At 32.9% G+C, this 21,140-nt stretch overlaps 1 protein-coding gene across 2 annotated transcripts in view; it reads left to right on the top strand.

Annotated features, from left to right (window-relative positions):
- The window catches only part of LOC146998807 (alkyldihydroxyacetonephosphate synthase, peroxisomal-like), a 169,536-nt gene that overhangs the window by 107,357 nt on the left and 41,039 nt on the right, over positions 1-21,140 (top strand). For both annotated transcript variants that reach the window (XR_015039718.1, XM_085811680.1), the window contains exons 14-16: positions 366-415; positions 10,898-10,967; positions 15,528-15,589. Coding sequence is in view for 1 of the 2 variants with exons in the window: in XM_085811680.1 (XP_085667806.1) it covers positions 366-415; positions 10,898-10,967; positions 15,528-15,589 (182 nt within the window). In the remaining variant the exon portion in view is untranslated. The remainder of the gene's footprint in view (positions 1-365; positions 416-10,897; positions 10,968-15,527; positions 15,590-21,140) is intronic.

Below are 21,140 nucleotides of genomic sequence, written 5' to 3'. Positions count from 1 at the left end.
ACTTCTTTTTCTCCTTTTAATTACAATAATATTTGAGTTTGCATAAATTATACATACTTTCTTAATTTACACTATACCTAACCTGTTTCTTCCATAGAAAGTTAACTTTGCAGAATGTGATTTTGCCTTGTGCGCAATGTGTTAATAATAACATAACCCTCATGTTCGGCAAGAGTTTACTGTACTTTTTCACATTTGTAAAGATATTTTGTAAAGATATTAAACTTGTATCATGAGCTAGTATTCTGCTTCATTACAAATTTGTGTTTTCATGTTTTCATTATTCTTTATGATGGGATATATTAAAAATGATAGATATATATTTAAAATGATAGATTTATAACTGCATTCTACTTTTCTTTCAGGATGTTGATGCTTTGGAAAGGCGCATCATTAGTATTGCTGCTAAATTTGGGTAAAATTCTTAATTTTTGTATACCACTATAACAAAAACTTTTCAATTAAATATGCTTGAAGGGTTTTATGGTAATGTTTTGGAATAAATGAATAATATGTAATAAGTTTTAATCTATGTCAGGTGCTCTCAGTGGGGTTGATATTGACCCTCTGAGTAGTTAGTGAAATTTTAAAGGGAGTCCATGATAAGGGCTCGATAACAGGATATGCACCGATAGTTGATTGGCATAAAGATCCCATTGATTTAAAAGAAAAAAAAAAGTTATTAAAATTGATAATTGTTTACTGATATACAATTGTATCATGTAATAAGGAAAATCATATAAAATAAATATAAGAAAACAAATATTTAACATATTTTTAAATCAATAATATTTTTTTAAGTATGTAAATATTTTACGAGTAAATTTTACTGTTTCAAAAGTATTAAAAGTATTTTTTAAACTATTAAGAGTGTTTTTATGAGTATAAATATTAATGTATAAATATTTTATGAGTTTATTTATGCAGTAAGTGAAATGCAAAAAAGTAAAATTCAAGAATACAAGGAGACAGAATAAACAGATACAAAGAATGCAAAACTAGAATGGGAAACAGATTAAATATTTCTGAATGAGGTGATTTAAAACCTGAATTTAGCAATTTTATGCCAAATATTAAAAAAATGCATGTCAATCACAATCACCATATTAATTGAAAATGAACTTTTATGCAATTAGAATCTGTGATTTTTTCCCCCTGAAAATTTGTTTATATTTGTAAATTTAAAAACAAATTATGAAAAATAATTAAACATAAATTTAATTAACAATGTTTTCAAAGCTTGTGCTCATATTCTAATTGCTGTCTTTAAGTTATTTATATAGAATTATTTTTACTGCTGTTATATTGTATACTTTGTAATATAAAGAAAAATGTAAGGAAGTCAATAAAGAAGCCATTCCTTTTAAAGGGGCTGATGCAAGGGAAGGTAGGGAATTCCTGATCTATGTTATAGTAAAGCTTTCAGTAAATTTAAATATTATTTCCTCATAACTTGTTTTTCAAGCAATATTGTTAACATATTTTATTTAATTAATAATTGACACTCTCCCATGCACTTAGCTATAAAATGACACTGTGTATCTAGATTTTACTAAATACACTGTGTATCTAGATCTATTGCCTTGGAAGTTTGTGTTTGATGTGTCGTTCAACGATGATTTAACTTCAGTCTGAAGTTAAATCATCGTTAAAGTTTTCCACACTGATCGTATTATCGAGTTCATTTATTTTAACATATTCTCTTGCAGTCTGTTAAAATTAGGAATAATTAACATTTTCATACGATGTCAATTTAATGACATTAATAATTTTTGCTATGAGCCGTCCAATACATTTTGTTAATTTTTATATATTTTTTAAGATATCAGGTCGTCTATATATTTTGTTAAGCTCAAAATTATATATCCTTCTCCGGTTATTGTTTTCATTTATGCCACCAAGAATGTTCTGTAAAATTTGTTTTTTCAGAAGTTGCAATACAATTCTCCTCCAGCTTTGTCATTGTCCAAGTCATAGAAGTATGTGTCAAAACAAGTCTGACAAGCTTTTTGTAAATCAAAAACTTCATTTTTCTTGAAAGAAATCTATACCTTAAAAAATTCTTAACCAATATAAAGTCATGGTTACCAAATTTAGCATTCTGAATTTCAGGATATAATCTGTTTTCAGTAGCAATAATAGATCCCAAACACACAAAACATTTAACAGCTTAAAATTTGTATTAATCTACACTCACGTTTGTGAAAATTGCAACACCAAGAAGGAATCGTCATAATTGAATGCAATTTAATACACAGTTGAGTGGTAGTGGTACAAATAAATGATTAAATGTTCAAAGCAAACAAACAATAACAAGAGATTAGAATCAGTATTTTGTGTGGCCACCACGCGCCGCAATAAGTGCTGCTACACGACGTGGCATGGAGTCAAACAAAGTTTGAATGTCTGACTGAGGAAGAGCATTCCATATCGTTTGTACGCGTACCCAAAGTTCGTCTGCAGACGCAACAGGACGAGGATCACGAGCAAGACGCCGACCAATGACATCCCACACATGTTCAATTGGCGACATATCCGGGGAACACGCAGGCCAAGGAAGAAGCTGTACCTGCTGCGCTGCAAAGAAGGATTTAACAATCCGAGCAGTATGAGGGCGGGCATTGTCCTGTTGAAATACAGCGCCTGGCAAGCTTTGAAGGAAGGGAACAGCTTCGGGCTGTAGAACTTCACGGATATACCGGTTGCTGTTCAGATTGCCCACAATTCGTAGCAATTGAGATCGTCTATGATATGCTATGGCACCCCAGACCATAACTCCGGGTGTTCGTCCACTGTGGCGTTCGATAATGCACTCCGGAAGGTGGCGTTCACCGGCATAGCGTCTGACACGAATGCGGCCATCATGGTACCACAAATTAAAGCGGTATTCGTCAGAAAACACGACATGCTGCCAATCAGCACGCCAGTCTCTATGCTGATTGGCCCATTGTAGCCGCAGGCGGCGATGGTCGTGCGTTAGGGGGTCCTGTATAAAGGAGTCCGTGCGCGCAGTCCACACTGCAGCAGATGTCTACGAATTGATGAAGCACACAATGAAACACCTTTAGTTATTGACCACAGTGCTGCCAATTGTCTAGAGGAAGCTGTACGGTCCGTCCGCGCCATGCGGACCAGGTGTCTATCATCGCGAGCTGACGTCACATTTCGGGGTCCACTCCCGGATTTCCGAGTTGTCCGACACTCGTCCGTCCACTGCTTCCAAACGCGCATCACTGTGCTGCTGTTACGCTGCACACGAGAGGCTACTGCATGATACGACAATCCAGCTTCACGAAGGCCGATGATTTTCCCTCGTTCAAACTCTGTAAGTTGTTCAAATCTCGCTCTCTTTCGTCGACGAGGCATAAGTACAGATTGAGTTAATGTTTACCACTAGCAGATAACCACCGATAACCATACACGCCTCGCTACAGCCGTTTATTTATTCGGATCCATCAGCCGTTCAGAGGGCGCTGCTCAGCATACGCATGCGCTACGGATTTGCAATTCTAATCATTTGCATATCATGCGCTACTTTGCATTTCCTGAAAATTTCAGCTCACTCGCGTAAGTCCTTCGTGGTGTTGCAATTTTCACAAACGTGAGTGTATTTCAAATGTAACTATCAAGTGTACATAATTTTAATTTGCATCTTCACCTGTTCTGATTGTCTATATGATCCTAAGCATCAGTTTAATTTCCTTGACATACCTTGATAAAACCCCCTGGGGTTGCATATCCTAGCTTAGTGTCATGCTATGGTAATAGCGATTCTAGAGGTATAATAACGTGAACCCGATTTTTAGAGTAGTCTAAGCTGTGCCAGATGGTAGTGATTTCGATGATCCATGTGGGTATAGTGATGGCCAAATAATATGAATCTAAAGCTGCATTCAGATGAGGGCATAAGTGGTTAAAGCCGAACTCCCTTGCCAAGGCAACCAGTCTGTGCTACGTCACAAAATGTGATTTAGGGCTCGTGGCATAGGGTTCAAAGTTTTCAACTTTATACCGAGTTTGGGATACATGTCAACCAATCAGAGCGAAGCTAAAACGAAGCGGCTTTCTACAGAAGATTTTGCTGTTACAAAACAAGCAGAGCGAATGCGGGAAATCAATCGCACAAGAACAGCAGGGAAAAGTTGTAGACACATCCACGCATGTGCAAATTTAGCTTCTCTTATTGGGCCACGGCTTACACACCATTCTCGCAGGTGTGAACGGAACTCCCATATTTTATGCCCTTATGACTATGCCTCTATGCCCTTTACACCGCCGTCTGAACGCAGCCTGACCCTCTGTTCAGACTGTGGTATAAATATCATAACTGGTTTAAGCCAAGCTTCATTGCTAGATGACCAGGCCTTGCCATGTCACCAAAATTGGTTTGAACGTGCGAAACCAATTGAGTGGGAAAGCTGTAGACACATTCACGCATATGCAAATTTAGCTTTTCAAATTTCTGTGCGACTCTGCATCACAGATGTGAATGGAACTTCCACATTTTATGCCTTTTTACTTATACCACTATGACAGTTCTACCACCATTTGAATGTAGCCATAGTTGTCTCTTCTCCTTCATGGTTTCTGTGCATCTGAGTTGAGATATGTGCCCGATGTGCTGGTTCAGCTTTGGGGACTAAGAGTTCTTTTTAAAATCTGCAATCTGGAATTAAATCTTCTAGTGCATAGCAAGTGAATTTTTGTATCCTCTCTCCAAAGTGGTTTTGATTATCTCTCAGTCCTTCCCACCTAATATGGAGGACAGAGGATGTGTCTGTGCAGCATTATTTTCCCCCTTAAAATGTGTGTAACAGACTGCATAACATTTGATTTATGCATAATAACATTAGATTTACCTCAATAAATCCCAGCTTTAATAAGCTGTTTATCTCAATAAATAAATCCTGTGATCTGGCAAAATAGGTAAAATCTCTTTTCCTATTTTGCCTGTCTTTTTGCCTATTTTGCCTGCCTGATAAATCCTAGCTTTACATAAATATAAGCTGTCGTTACCTTTCTTTTCTTACCTTGATAAATCCCAGCTTACTTACATAAATATATTTCAGTAACTGTGCAGAACTAATTAAATCCTTATCACTGCAATAAAAAAAAATCAATTCTTTTGATCCCAATTTAAAATCTTTTAAGCCACATGGAATAAAAATTGTGAGGATATTTAAATGAGAGTTTTTCTTTCAGTGGCACATTGCTACTTAAACACAATGGTTTTTTCTTTTAATGATGAATGTAAAAGCACCTTTTCTATCAATCTTAAAATTTTAGTTCTTTGCTTCGTACAATTCTGTGCTTTGTTCTTCTTTCACAAAACTTTTAGACACTTCTAAAAAATTAAGAAAATAATAATATTCAGGCATAATCCTGACTAATTCTTTGATGTTTAGTATTACAAGATGCCAAAGAACTTCTAATGAAGATATCTTACAAGCTGTTGCAATGCTCTTTGATAATTTCATTGCCCAAATTACATTCCGCAATAATGTGATTGCAAGCCAAGCACATTGAAACTAACATACTTATTTCCAGCCCATGCTGTGACCAATTCTGGAGAAGAATTTGAATAACTAACTTTAATTGGTACTGAATTAGTAAGAACTAGTACATTCCCAGTTCTCTAATGAATCAAATAATGTTTCAAATTAAAGTGACCAAATAGTGTACTTGTGTCCTATCCAGTGTTCAGCCCTTGTTTTCGATCCCCAGCCATCTGGATTTTTTTTTTAATGTGTTGATGTTAACACATAATATTTTTTACCTGCTCAACGTACTCTTTGGTCGTTTTGATTACTCTTTTGAAAACATTGCATTGTAAACATGAACATTATTCTTCTAAAATGGGTGCATGCCACACACACTTTTTTCTCTTCATCCTTCTCTTTTTTTTTCACCTTTCTGAATCACATTAACTGAAATACTGATATTATTGCTGATGCTGGAAATAATAACTAAAGTAGGCATCTCGTGCATCTCATAATATCTTAAAACTAACATCAAAACACTTTGCAGAATGCAAAACATAAAATTAGATCTTTGATAATAACACTTATAAATTAACAGTATTAAATATATAAAAATAGCAACTTACTTTCTTTCCAAAATATGCTTTAAAAATTAGAATTTCTTTTTAAATTACTTGATAAATTGTTGCTATTTGCAGCTTTAAAACAAAGAATAATTAAACATTTTGATATATTCCAGTGTTTTTAAATATTGTGTTAGTATTTTTTGCATCAACTGTTACTATAAACTTTGTTAATAAACATGCCAGAAGGGGAAAAACATGGACCAAATATTTAGAACCTTTTTTACAGCCATGACCAGTAACAATTTTTACAGTTGATATCCTGAGGAAATTCAGATGTTTTCATCATTCAGATGCTTTTCATCAATTTGCATCTCAAAAATAAATAGCATAGCAAATACAGTCAAAAGTCTTTATTCCGGATTATCGATTTTTCCGGATTATAGATCATCAGTTTAAATCTGGTAAGATGGCATGCAGAAATTATAAAATTAAAAATATGAAACCCTAATTTATAAAATAATGAGCAATTATGATCTAAAGGGTATCAAAATTTACAAAAAAAAGAAGCTTAATATTTATTTGTTTACTTTATTAAACATTTCTTTCAACGCGCGCATGCGTACTTTACGCATAGCCGAAATTAGAAAATTGCAACCAGAAAACTATTTGATTTGTATTCATGATATTTATAATGACGAGGAATTTGATTTAAATCATATCAAAGACGAAGTACATCGAGATTAAATACTACATTTAGTAAGGAATCATAAGCCGAATAAAATAAAAACATCTGCCCTGAAGATAACGATAGTGATGACAGATCAATTTCCAGTTCGTTGCGTGCCGCGATGCCCCCCCCCCATCCGCGCGCAGAGCAGCGTGAAATTGATAAACAGATTTCGGAACGGTTAGATAAACAAAGGATATACCTTTATTCATTTTTTGTTTGATGGACATCGAAACATACTTTCGTTTTCTAGATCCTTTGGGAGCTCCAGCATCGGAAATTCTATTTGACATAATCGAAAGTTCAAGCTTACTTTTATAAAATTGCTCTTACAGTCTGCAAAAAATAATAAGCTGGATCCAATTCGAAGATTAAGGAACAACGCAATCATCAACATTAACTGAAATAGATAATTAGATAATTTTAGCTTATACCGTCCGTTATATATTAAACGTGCACGCGAAAACGTATTCTGCGCTTGTGCAGACGCATATGCGCAGTCGTAATTGTCTTGCGTGCACGCGTAAAACGCCTATGAGCATGCGTCAACGCGGCGCATGCGCAGAGAGATGTTAGCTTTGAGGTCCGGATTATGGGTGTCCGAATTAATGACTTTTGATTGTATAAAAAGAAGTATGGCAGCACTTAATACTCTGAACATGAGCATTGATCAGTTGACTGCATCCATGGTACACATACTTTTTCCTGTTCACATTTTCTAATATAAAATTCTTTTATGGCCTCTTTTAAATATAGGACTATTTCTTATTTTTTTTAATGTCAGGTTTCCTTTGTCTTTCCTTTTTCTCGTATTTCCATTAATGTGTGCTAATTCATTTAATCTGACTCAAATCTAGTATTAAAATTAGAATACAGATTTTTAATACTTAGAAGCATTTGTTATTGTTTCCATCCCACAGAGAACTGCAAAAATTTCCTTGTCAAATAGGAAGTACAGCCAAATAACGTGTCATATCTATTATTAGATTTAATACAGTTGTTGCCATCCTATGTGCTATATTTCTAAATAAAAAAGTGTTGCCATCCCATCGGTGGTGAGCTTATTCACAATAGAAAAATGTGTTCACATCTCAGTTTTTTTTTTCGGGGGGGGGGAGATTCGGTTAGAAACTATGAAATTGTTGGAGTCTTTTTCTCAAGGTCAGGGGTAATTTTATCAGTTAGCACTTTGATTTTTCTCTAGAGCAGTTCTCTTTCTCTCTCTCTTTCTTTCTCCCCCCCCACTTTCTTTGAAAGAAGTTTTGTTAGCTCTACATTTCGATAGTTTTTAGCTATAGATGTTTATTTAATTTCATTTTTTAGTTTATATTTTCTTAATTGTAGATATAATGTTAGTTTATTTTTTTCTGATTTTCAATTATTTTGCAAATTGATCGGAGAGGGCTGACCATTTCTAAAAGTGCTAAATGAATTGCCTTCAGATAATGAATCTGATCTGGATCCCAGTACATGTGCAAAATATTTTTTTGGATCACGGGGTATGCATATGCAGGCTAAAAAGTTCCGCCTCTTTCTCTTCTCATAAACAGCATCTGAGGGTTTACGAAGCATTGGAGACTTTAGAAGAAGCATAAAAAATGCCTCTGAGGTGTCGACGAGCTCAATCGGCTCAGTACCATCAGTTAACGACCGGGGAACGTGACTGTATTATCGAACTCTATGAACTTGGTTTGTCACTGAGCACAATAGCATTTGTGTTGGGCACAACAGGAATACCATCCAACGTTGTGTCACACAATGGATTCCAGGAAGGTGTACATGCTCGTCGAAGGGGAAGTGGCACAGACCGGCGTATTCAGCGGTCATCTATTGGAGACCCTTTCTCCACGTCACGTGACATCCAAAACCAGTTGCCTTCAGAAGCAGGTGGATCTGTGTTCACCCAAATTATACACAGTAAATTGCATATGGTGCATTTACATTTGCTGGTATCAGCCACAGGTGTGCCATTGAGTGCTAAACAAAAGATAGACGCCTGGTGTGGTGTCAGCGTCATAGTGAGTGGATCATCGAATGGCGGCATGTTTTGTTCAAGGATGAATCTCGTTTCACTCTGTGGAGGAATGACAGCCGTCGACGGATATGGTGGCAACCTGGAGAACATTACGAAACAGCCCATTTCGCCAAGCATCACACCAGTCCTGCACCAGGCATTATGGTTTGGGGTGGCATAATATTTGATTACAAAATGCCCCTGGTACACATTATCGGCACCCACTATGGTATTCCAGGAAGACGATGCCACTCGGCATACTCTTAACTGCCTTATCGGATTTGATATCGACCAGCAGCTTCTTCAGATCTGAATTCCATCAAAAACTGTGGGATGTCATTGGACATGACATTAACCGAGGAGCACGGCCGCGAGTCATGGATGATCTGCGTGCATCAGTGGATGCAATGCTGCCTCAGGCAACCATCAATGAACTCATTGATGGCATGCCTCGCCAAGTTACGACCTGTATCGCTTCCAAGGTGAGCACATTAGATACTGAATAAATTGGTTTATAATAATTTTCTGTTTTTTTTTTTTTAATCATTTGCATATCCATCTCGCAACTCTTGATCCTGCAATTTGCATGATGCTACGAGCATTCTTTCTTGGTGTCGCAATTTCCCTTTTGAGGAGTGTAGTAGTTCAAAAATGAAACTAATGACAAGTCATTTTGGCTTGCAAGCTGGGTTTGCAACCTCTGGATAACTCCAACTACTATAGATTCTATGTAGTTTCTATGGAAATTCCTTAAAAATTGCAAGCTGCAGAAAATTTATTAGGGGAAAGAAAAACTGGATTTTATTGAAAGAGGGCCAAGGGAGATGGTATACAAAATAAAACCTACGTATTCTTCTATGCATGTTATGGGACATATTAAGTTGATGGTCTTGTTGATTTTGAAGAGTAACCAATCATAGTTCAGCAAATTCCGACCTTTATCTTTCCAATCGAGCACTCTGCAGGTGTTGTTTGGTATATTATTATTAGAAACAAAGCACATGTTTTTTGTGAGTTGTGATTAAACTGGAAATTTAATTTCATGAATTATGCTGTCTCAGAATAAGAGATTTCTAATTATCAAGTCAGAAATTTAAAGACTCATATTTTACAGAATTTCTCTGCATTAAAACATCTAAAGTTTTTCACTAGCAACAAAGTTGCTTTTTCAGTCATGCATAACGTAAAAGGTGACTCTGTAAATGACATGTATTTTCTCAAAGGCATAAAAAAATTAGTGCTATAAAATCTGAAGGAATATAAACATTTTTTCATAAAAGAGAATAAAGTGCATGTTATAAAAGCTGGATTCTATTTAATTTGATTTTTGATTAATACAGCCTTCCAATTTTAGTTTTGGACCATTCGAAGCCGCTTTAAAATGCAGTATTTCTAGATTCTGGCATCCCTAAAGAAATAAAAATTATTTCAACTAAGTCTGGGTACAACAGTTTTTGAAGTCATTCTCATTGTAAAAAGTAAACTTGTAGACAGATGATGAACTGTGTTATAGAAAAAGATTATCTAATTTTGAATTTGTGAAGCAGCTACTTATAAATCTTTACATTCATAATTCATAAGTGAATTATAAGCAGTTTTGTTGATGGTTATATGTATATATCTTGTCTCTATCCAGAACTTTATGTTATTTTCATATTGAAGACAGAACTTCAAAGATATATGATTTAGGAATTCTAATACCCTCTGTTATTATGCAATTTAAAATATTTTCTTCAATAATATATTAGTGATTTTTCTGCTTGAGTAATAAAATGAAAATTTCTAATTAAATATGCATATAATTTACAGGAAATTTTTTGAATTGCTCACTTTGTTGCATTGTAAATTTTTTTTAGGTTGCAACATTTTAATTTAAATGTAATTAAATTAGTTACATTTAATGTTTAATTGAGAAAACATGTCTTACATGCACATTTTCAAAGTTGTAAAAATGTCATTTGCATGTTGACCGTTGATAAGTTTTGCTTTTTGTTGGTGTCTATGCCTCTGCCATACAGCAGTCAAGGATGAAACTTCTTTTTCTCTATCTGTAAGAATGCATTAAAGAGGAGAGAAAATATTTATGTGTACATATATATTTTTTTTTCAGTGGTCTTGCTGCTGGAGAAGACAATGGAAAAAGAGGCTATATGCTTACATTTGTTATAGCTTATATTCGAGTATGTATCAGTATCCATTCTTTTCTTAACAAATTTCATTTTTATGAACTGCTGGCGAAAATATTTTTTACGAAGCAGATATTCTTTATCATTCAGCCAGCATAATATATGCTAGTAATCACACCAAGTCCATGCTCTTTTCCTTTAGGAAGTCCTCCAAGAAGGCATCTTTTACCTTAAGCAAAGAGTTTTTTGTATACTTTGCCATAATCAATTAAGCATTTAATTAAGCATTTTTTATAATAGGAATAGATGGTAATATTAATACTTTGAAGAACCTCCCAGCCTTGAATCATTTCAAGGAAAAACCAGAAGTCAGACATATTTGACAAATTAAAGTCATCCAGAAAATGAAGATTGGATTGTAATAGTTTATTAGTGTGTGCACTGCTGGAACATTTTTTCATCGCTGGAGCATGTCATGTGGCATTTGCACTGCTGGAGACATATTTGACACAAAGTAAAGTCATATCCAGAAAATGAAGATTAGATTATAATAGCTCATCAGTGTTTTCAGTTCTGGAGCATGTCTCCAGATCCAGAAACTGGAGTTGGAACTTTACCTGAAAGGTTTGGGGGTTATTCTCTCCTAAAATACTGTATCTATTGAAGTATGTGGAAGCATTCCGTATAGAAAACTGTTAATTTTGAGTGTGTTATGATACCATTTGCAAAGTACATGAATACATTCAGAGCCAGAAGATAATTAACATACCTCCTTGCATATTTTAATCCTTTTTTAAATGATTTTATTGTTTGAAAATCAAGAAGGGAAAATTATGCTAATAATTTTATTTCTGACAGATGTGGTTATGGTAAGAACATAACAAATGAAAGGTAGTCATGGATAAACTATTGGTAAATATCAAAATATTATTTCATTAGAAGAAACCCACATTCCATTTATAATACATAATAATATTAACATTATTTTACATAATAAATTACCCTCACATCTACTTCCATCTAACTTGAATTTCGACCGTTCTTAATGTTTTCTGTGCCTCTCCTTAGGCCTGAAATCATGCATAAATAATTAGAGAATGCAAATGTACAGCTGAGTCGACAGCTGAATAGTAGATTGAATATCAGTTTGTTTCTGCTTTGGCATAATGGGTTGGTTCTTTTATTATACTGTCATAAATTGGAACAGTTAAAAGGGAAAAGTTTGCCGTGCTCTTCACAAGTAGTTTGCAATTGTTTGTCTTTGTTAATAAGACAAAAACAATCACTATATGGACAAATCCATTTTAAAAATTAGGTGAGCTTCTTCTCTGAATGTAATGAAGGAAAAAGTCACATGAATATTTTTAAAATTTTTAGAATCTAGCCAGAAAGCCAGCAGAAAAAATACACATGCTCCTAAATATAGAATATGGTGATCTTATCCTTCATTGTGAGGTACATGGGCTTTCTAGAGGACAGTTTCAGAGTAGATTTTGAAAAAGATAGACAATCTTCGTAACTTTCTGGAAGAGAAAGATACACTTCCTAAAGAAAAGCCCTCTTATATAATAAGAAATGTCTTTTTAATTTACATTATCAGCCACCTCAGTTATCTTAATTTTATACAGCAGGGCTAGAGCAAATTTAGTAAATGCAATCAGTTCATCCAATGTTAAATTGAAACTTTTCATCTCTCAGTTAGAAAATAAGGATTTAGGTCAATTGTCAGATTTAAGACTGTAGTAAATCTATTGAAAGTAATGGCAATGTAACAGAATATATGGTACAAACTCAAATTATTTATAAGAGTCTATTAGCAGTCATTTTTGTAATTTTGCCAAGAAATAAGGCTGCATACTTGTATTTGTGTATATATATATATATATATATATATATTTAAAAGTATTTTTTTTCACTTATTGAGCCCATCTTGGTGCTACCCTGTTAAATATAAAAGTGAACCTAGTGATCTCAAAATTCTTTATTGAAAATGAGATTTGTTGAATTTCCGTGATTCCAAGATGCTTCTGTATGATTAATGTCTGGTCACCATTGATCCTGTGAACATTTTTTCAGGGTAGAAAATTTTCTATGTGCCATTCTGAAATAATGAGCAGATACAAACTAGCATTTTCGTTCATGAAAATAATTAAGAACAAAAGGTGATTGTGACTGACTGGTTCAAATCTGAAAACTGTTTGATTCTTTCTGTAATTGGTTTAACTTGCACATTAAAAGCAAAGAAATTTCAAAAGGTCTTGTTATAACATAATTAATATTTATCTGGTCTTTATATGAAACCCTATTATTTAAAAATAGCTTAAATATGTATGTAGTGTCATATATCATAGACCATTTTATGCATAATACCATATTATAAAAGAGCTGAGATAGGGTATAAGTTTCTATAATGTATCTTAATTTTTAGAAAAATGATATGTGAGTTATAAAAGGTTAACTACCTTTAGATTTGAGGATACTCTTTTAAATATTAAAACTTCTAACATCTATGTTATTTGTGTATTTAGTTTTGATTGCACATTGCATCATGAAAATGAGATTTGTTGAATTTCCGTGATTCCAAGATGCTTCTGTATGATTAATGTCTGGTCACCATTGATCCTGTGAACATTTTTTCAGGGTAGAAAATTTTCTATGTGCCATTCTGAAATAATGAGCAGATACAAACTAGCATTTTCGTTCATGAAAATAATTAAGAACAAAAGGTGATTGTGACTGACTGGTTCAAATCTGAAAACTGTTTGATTCTTTCTGTAATTGGTTTAACTTGCACATTAAAAGCAAAGAAATTTCAAAAGGTCTTGTTATAACATAATTAATATTTATCTGGTCTTTATATGAAACCCTATTATTTAAAAATAGCTTAAATATGTATGTAGTGTCATATATCATAGACCATTTTATGCATAATACCATATTATAAAAGAGCTGAGATAGGGTATAAGTTTCTATAATGTATCTTAATTTTTAGAAAAATGATATGTGAGTTATAAAAGGTTAACTACCTTTAGATTTGAGGATACTCTTTTAAATATTAAAACTTCTAACATCTATGTTATTTGTGTATTTAGTTTTGATTGCACATTGCATCATGAAAAAAAATTCCAATGGGATTTAATACTCTTTTTATTTCTTTTTTTTTTTTTTTTTTTTAAATACTCTACATAAAATCTTTTGTCAGAAATCCACCAGGAGACAACTAGTTTCATCTAAAGTTTGATACTTAATAATGATAATGATAAATCAAGATCATTATCATTATCATTATCAAATACTTAATAATGATAATGATAAATAATGTGGTTATTTTTATTTTTTTTTTTAAGTATGATATTAATCTTCACAGAATCTTCCCATCTGTGATGATAGCACTGATTTAATAACTGTCTAATCATTAATGTCAGTGACTTCGTTTGTATGATTAATGTTTATTTCCAGGATTTACACATATGTAAAAATAGTAGTAGATTACTCTTCCACAGCTAATTTATATATATAATTTTAAATTAAAATAAAAATTAAAAGTGAGTTCAAAAAACATATCAGATACAGCAGAAGGAAACAAAAACTCTTTCAAAATGCTGTAAAAAATGACGGTGTAAAATTGATATAAATGAAAACATTTTTTTGAATTAAATAATTTTGCAGTAAAATTCAAACCGAGAGCAGTTTATCAAGAGCTGTCTGCACTGTTTTGATCAAGTTTTGTTTTTGTTCTGCTTTACTGTATCTGATTATGTGTATTGAAATTGCTCTCAGTTTTAATTTCAATTTTACTGCAAAATTACTTAATTTTTAAATTTTTTTCATTAATTTCATACAGTGATTTTTTACACAGTTTTGTATTTTCATTTTTGTTCTTCACTGTATCTGAATATGATTCAAAAATCATATTCAGAAACTGTGACTTGTACAGAAACATTTATTTTTATTTTGAATTATACTGCTAAATTTCAACAACTTTCAGTGCATTATTTAGCTGTTAATTTATTATAACTTATTGTTTATTACTGTTTTAATTTTATTTTTGTATGCAAACATATAATTAACATCAGATTTTACATATTTTGCTGTCTCTTGTTCAAAATTATTTGTGGGTACTTCTTTTCTTTTGACCTTTAAGTTTTAAATTAGCTATCATAATTATTTTTATCTATAGTTTATGAAACTTTCGTCTCTTAGACTGTTTGACCATCTAACTGTGTAGAATTCCATATGATGTTAGTATATTGAATTGATTTCGAAGTGATAACTAATTATTAAAACCTTGGCATTAATTTGTAGAGTGGTACTTATAACAACATATTTAAGTAAATTGACATGATATAATTGTGTGTTTGCCCCAATCCTTGGAAGTCTCATTTTAAACTGAATTTAGAATATCTACTCAATACTTTAGATTTTATAATATTAATACTGAATTCTAAATGTTCTTTTCATAAAAATATACTTTTCATAAATTTTGTATTATATTTTGTTAACACTTAAACTTGCCTTTTCATTATTATACTTTATTAAATCTACTGATTTAAGTTGTCAGATTTGACTTGGTTGTAATTTCAAAGTAATTTCAGAAATGAATTTTACTTACAGGATCTTGGTTTGGAGTATGGTGTAGTATCAGAATCCTTTGAGACATCGGTACCATGGGATCGGTAAATATTTAGATATTATTACTAAATTGCATCAGCATCAGTATTTACTCTGTACTATAAATGTGAAATTATTATATTATGTTGTTATATTTTTATTAATCTACCTTGCTAAAACACATACACGGGAATTAATGGAATAATTTGATGCTAATAAACAGCAACCTGTAGTCTTCCCTAATCATTAGTTCTTGACTATAAAACCCAACTGGCATCGTTAGCTAATATCTGCATTAATAAATTAACAGGATGTATTAGGAATATGTAACTTGGTATGAAAAACTTAAAATATAATTTGCTGCTTAGCAACGCTAAGATAAAATAACTAAACTTTACAGAGCATACATATACAATGAAATTAAGCTAAGTGAACTACATATTCAGCATTCAGATAGCTACTTGGAAAAAAATAACATTAAATAAATAATTCTGAACCCTACAGAAATAAACTTTAAATAATCAAGGCATTTACACATGTATGCAAGATAATTTAAGCAAAAATTTACGATTTATAATATTAGATAATTTAAATGATGTTGAGTCAAGGTCCACATGCGGGATATTAACATCAAGATACATAATATTTGTTGTCATTTGCTGTTATACTTTTTATAATTTTGATAAGTTCTCTTCTGATTTAGTCATTAGAAAGTAATATTTTAAGATCTTTGTTCTTCTAAGTTCAGGTAATAAATTAACCAGTTATTTTCCAGACAGGAACAAGTGACAACATGTTCTGCATCAGCTTTAGTCATTCTACAACAGCATATGCAATTTCAATCATGAAATACATCATGTTACTTTGCTGAAAATTTTATATGTAATCCAGCACCGGTGTAAGGTTATCCACTGCTCGCCTGCAAAATAGTTGAAGTCATGCTTCCCCCCCCCCCTCTTTTAAAATTTTTTTATAGGAAAATTAAGTTTTGAAGAAAGCATTTGTTGGTTTTTTTAATAGTTTATCAAGAATAATTTATTTTTCTGCATTTCATGTTTACAAATTTTTTTAAATTTCTTTTACATCTATCTCTTGACAGATTTCATTTTCGATGGCAATCAATGCTTAGATTTATGAGTCTTTCCTGTGATATATTTGACCCTAATTATGTCTTGATCAATTTTAATTTGGAGAATGATGTTTTGTTACTAGCAACACTAACAGAAATGCTAAGTAGTATTCTCAATATGATCTTCAAGTTTAGGAAGTATAAATTGTTTGATGCAATTAAGTTCCGAGTTTCAAATGGGTCATTCATACTTGCTGTAAAAATGTCTTTCGAAGCTACTGCTTTGTCATACAGGCGTTCTGCGTTAATATCTTTATTGTCATCCCACTGTAACAATTTTTCTAATTTACTGTATTTTATTTTCAAATTTGCATTATTGATTTCTGATAAATTACCCAGAAAACTAAAACTATCACAGTGATTTTTCATTGCATCAAATCTTTCATTTAATGATGTCCAAGAATATCCGAAATTCCAAAAAAGAAATTTTCTGTAAACTTCTCTTCTGGAGATTGAGGGAATTTATCAGCATGTTCGTAATCAAAATCACATTTCTTTTTCCTTCGTCGGACTTCTTCAACAGTTTTAAACTGCGTCTCTCCATCCACTTCTTCACTAAGTTCTTTGGCTTTCTCAAGAATACTTTTGAAATTGATGTCAGTTCTATATTCTTCAATAAATATTTTTAAGTTACTTATTGCCTTTAAGGCTAGTATAAAACGCAAACCCTTTTCTTGCAGTCCTTTGCTGAGGGATTAATTCTGTTAAGCAAATAATGCCAAAGTATCAAGGAACAAATAAATTTATAATCTTTGATTTTAGCACACAGACTTTGTGTTTCATGTTGCACTTCTTCTGAAAAGCATTTCCCTTCGGATATTTCAAAAAGAGCATCATAGATTACTCCTAGTTGATATCTTAAAAGTCGAATGGCTTCAATTTTGCTTACCCATTGAGTTTTTGAGAGGGGATTTAAGGTTAAACAGGAAATGCTTTTCAAAAGAACTGACCATCGCTCAGGAGAAGAAAATACATTGTATAATTCTTGAATTCAATAAAAAAAAAATGCTTACCTATTGAGTTTCTGAGAGGGGATTTAAGGTTAAACAGGAAATGCTTTTCAAAAGAACTGACCATCGCTCAGGAGAAGAAAATACATTGTATAATTCTTGAATTCAATAAAAAAAAAAAAAAAAAAAACTAACTGTATCTGCATTCGCCTTTGCTGCATCATTATTCATTATATTTAAACTATGAGCACGACAAGGTACATGAAATGTGCGAGGATTTATTTTTAAGATGTTATGTTGAAGATAATTTTTCTTTCCTTTCATATTTGCGCAGTTGTCATATCCCTGGCCTCTCATATCATCAAGGGGAATGTTCAACATTTCGGTTTCTGTCTCCCATTACTATTACTGGTTAGGCCCTTACCTGTAGAATCATCAACAATAAAAAATGCTCCTTGATTTCTGATACTCCATCATTGCAGAGGACAAAACGTATGACGACATTCATATGTTTAGTTTTGCTAATATCAGGAGTACAATCTAAAATTATATAACAATACTTGGCTTTTCGATGAGATAGTAAGATTTTCTCTCTTATACTACTGCCAGTAATTTGCAGCATTTCATTTTGACTCTCTTTGTTTAGATAATGACTTTCCTGCTGCTACCTTTAGATCGTAATACTCTTTCTATGTGAAATTCCATAACAGTGTCGAACTTTGCAAACAATTCCATTATTTTAAGACGTTTCTGTTTTATTTGTGGTACAGCTGATGAACCTTGAAAGGCTAAATTCTGGCTGCCAAGAAATTTTGTGATCTCAATCAGTCTTCCTAAATACACTTGACCAATGTTTTTGTTTCATTTTTATACATCGCCCACCAGCGGCCGAGCGGTAAAAGTCGCTGAATACTGGTAGTTCGGTCCGAGGTTCGAATCCCGCGAACGGGCTGGCTGCATGGGCGTGTTCGTGGTTTTCCCCACGTGTAATGTGTATACGAGCCAGTTTCCCTTAGAAAGTCCTCCACGAAGGCATCCCTCCTTTTAGGCAGATAGCCCTAGTGTGCTTTGCCATAATTAAATACACCAAACATTTTTATACATCTCTTGTGTTTGGGAATCAAATGTTTTATTTTTCAAATTTTTCTCAAGCTCTTTCCATTTTAAGAAATATTTCATATATGTCTACTAGTCTGATGCCTATACAAGGTTTTAGATACATTTATCCAATCATTATAGCTTTTTACGAGGCTACTACTGTCAATCAGTGAAAATATCTTGCAACAGAAGCAAAAACAACAGGATTGTTACTTATGGAATACAAGTATAATAACCATGTACGGGGAACTAATTCCCCATTTTCCATTTTTATATTGTAATATGTATCACTGAATTGAAGTCCATTATTACTTTTTGGATACATTACCTTTTTTTTTTTTTTTTTTTTTAATAGGCCCCTATTTCAGACAAAGTCATTCTCACTTTGTTGCTAAGAGTTGTCCACTTTGCAGGATCATAAAAATCAATATGAGGGAAGGAGTTTTCATTTATGCCAGCCAGTCTCTTCTATCAAATTATCTGGGTAATCTTTAAAACTTCCGATTAGTTTAATTCCATGCTTCGATCATCATTCCCTCCCTTTGGAGTTTCATCAGTCCTTTCAATAACTTCATCCAATGTAGCTGATCTTCTTTGGCTGGATGATGGCTGTTCTTTTGTAATTGATTTTGATGCTGATTCAATGTGAACCTTATTTACATCCGAAGTAGTCTTTGTCGCGAGCAACTCGACGATTGTATAAATGTAATTTCTTTAAAGGTTAAATTTTACAGTTTGGCAACATTGTATCGTTTTTATGTTTAGAATAAAAAAAAATGCACCATGAATTTGCATTAAGGTGGATTGCCTGTTTTATAATGAATTAATTGGGTGGATTGACCGTATTATTCAATTATAAATCTCTCTTTGCATTTCTTTTAATGGAGTACCGACTGAATGAACAAAATTCAGGTAGAGTCTCATAACATGGTGACCGTATGACGTGATATTAAAAGTACGTTATTTTTAATTACCTATTATTCTGAAAATGGAATTACTTGTTAAAAAATGCTCTCCTATAAGAGCTCTTCACAAAGTGTTTTAATGGTTTGAATGACTTTTTAAAGGCTGATAATGTTAAAGAAGAGAGCATTAGATCTAACTTTGCTAATTTACGTAGAATTTATTCTCAGCTAACTGAAATAGATCAGGAAATAAGCTCTTTATTATTAGAAGATAAAGACAATAAAAAGTATCAGAATGAGTATGCGATAATAGAAGAATATAATGAAAGTTTCGTAAAGGAAGTAAACGTAGAAATGTATTTTTACGCCGAAAATGTTCTTCGCCAACCACTCAATAAATACATAGAAGGAATATGTAGATGTTACATAACATATGGCTTTCTAGATACATGGAAAATTACCATTATATAGCACTAGGGGCTCAGAAGGGTTATTTTGAATAGTGCACAATGTCTGCGGGTGTAGTTGGTGTATGGTATTACCTAGATTGAACTTGCTCACAGTTTGAATTCCCACGGCTTTTGGAACTTCTTTGTGTGACATGGTACGTAACAACTGATGGTTGGGTGGCAAGGTATTTGTGTGGGCTGGAGAGGAAAAGTGAGGGGCGCAAACATACATGGTCCCTGCTCTGTGTAACATTCAAGGTACATTTATTTTTCTTCCCCGTAAGTGCATATTCTTTAGCATTAAAACAAAAGCAACCAAATCTCTGTGTCGTTGGCTGGTCGCCGCCCGCTTGTGAAGAAGGCCTTGGAGGCCCGCTTCCACAAGCCCTGATGTAATCCATTTTGCAACGTATTCTCAACTCGGCCAGGGTGAGAAAAATTGCATTTAGGAATTTGGCAATAGAGTATGATGACAGAATTAAGATGATCTATTTATATTAGAAGCTGAGATTTCAAATTGTCTTGACTGTCTCACATTACTCACTTGAGTACACAAGTTGATTCATTTGATGTATCACAAGTTCAGATGATACTTTGCAAGAAAGAAAATTATGAAATATATTAATGGAAATATACTGAAATCTTGTTTTTAAGACACAGGCTTCCATGTTCTGTAACAACTAGTGGTTGAGAAGTAAAAATCATTAAATGCTAATAGTTATACTTTGCTCAATTTCTAGCAGCTAAATGATTTTATCATATGTGATTTGCATGATTTTTGTTCACATTCAGATTATTCCCTTTGGAAGATCTTGCATGAAGGTTTTCCTCTTGTTGCAGATAGCTTTCGATTTTTTTTGTCAGAAAAATTGCATGCCAACCTAGAAGCTCCTTTTATCTATAATTCTCACTGTGTCAAAACTCATAATGCAAATTTGCTTTCATGAAATTTTTATGAATTTAGATGATGAGTCATGCAACTTATAATTTGATGTTGTAATACCCTTATATAACAGGCCATGTACCAGTCTTGGAAATTGCTGCAACCTGGTGTTAAATCACATGGGAGCACTGTGATAAGGACC

Source organism: Stegodyphus dumicola, chromosome 2 (assembly GCF_044657685.1).
Source record: "Stegodyphus dumicola isolate Sdum_Otavi_A_Nest chromosome 2, ASM4465768v1".
Classification (NCBI taxonomy): Eukaryota; Metazoa; Arthropoda; class Arachnida; order Araneae; family Eresidae; genus Stegodyphus; species Stegodyphus dumicola.
This window is presented reverse-complemented; position numbering and strand designations above follow the sequence as displayed.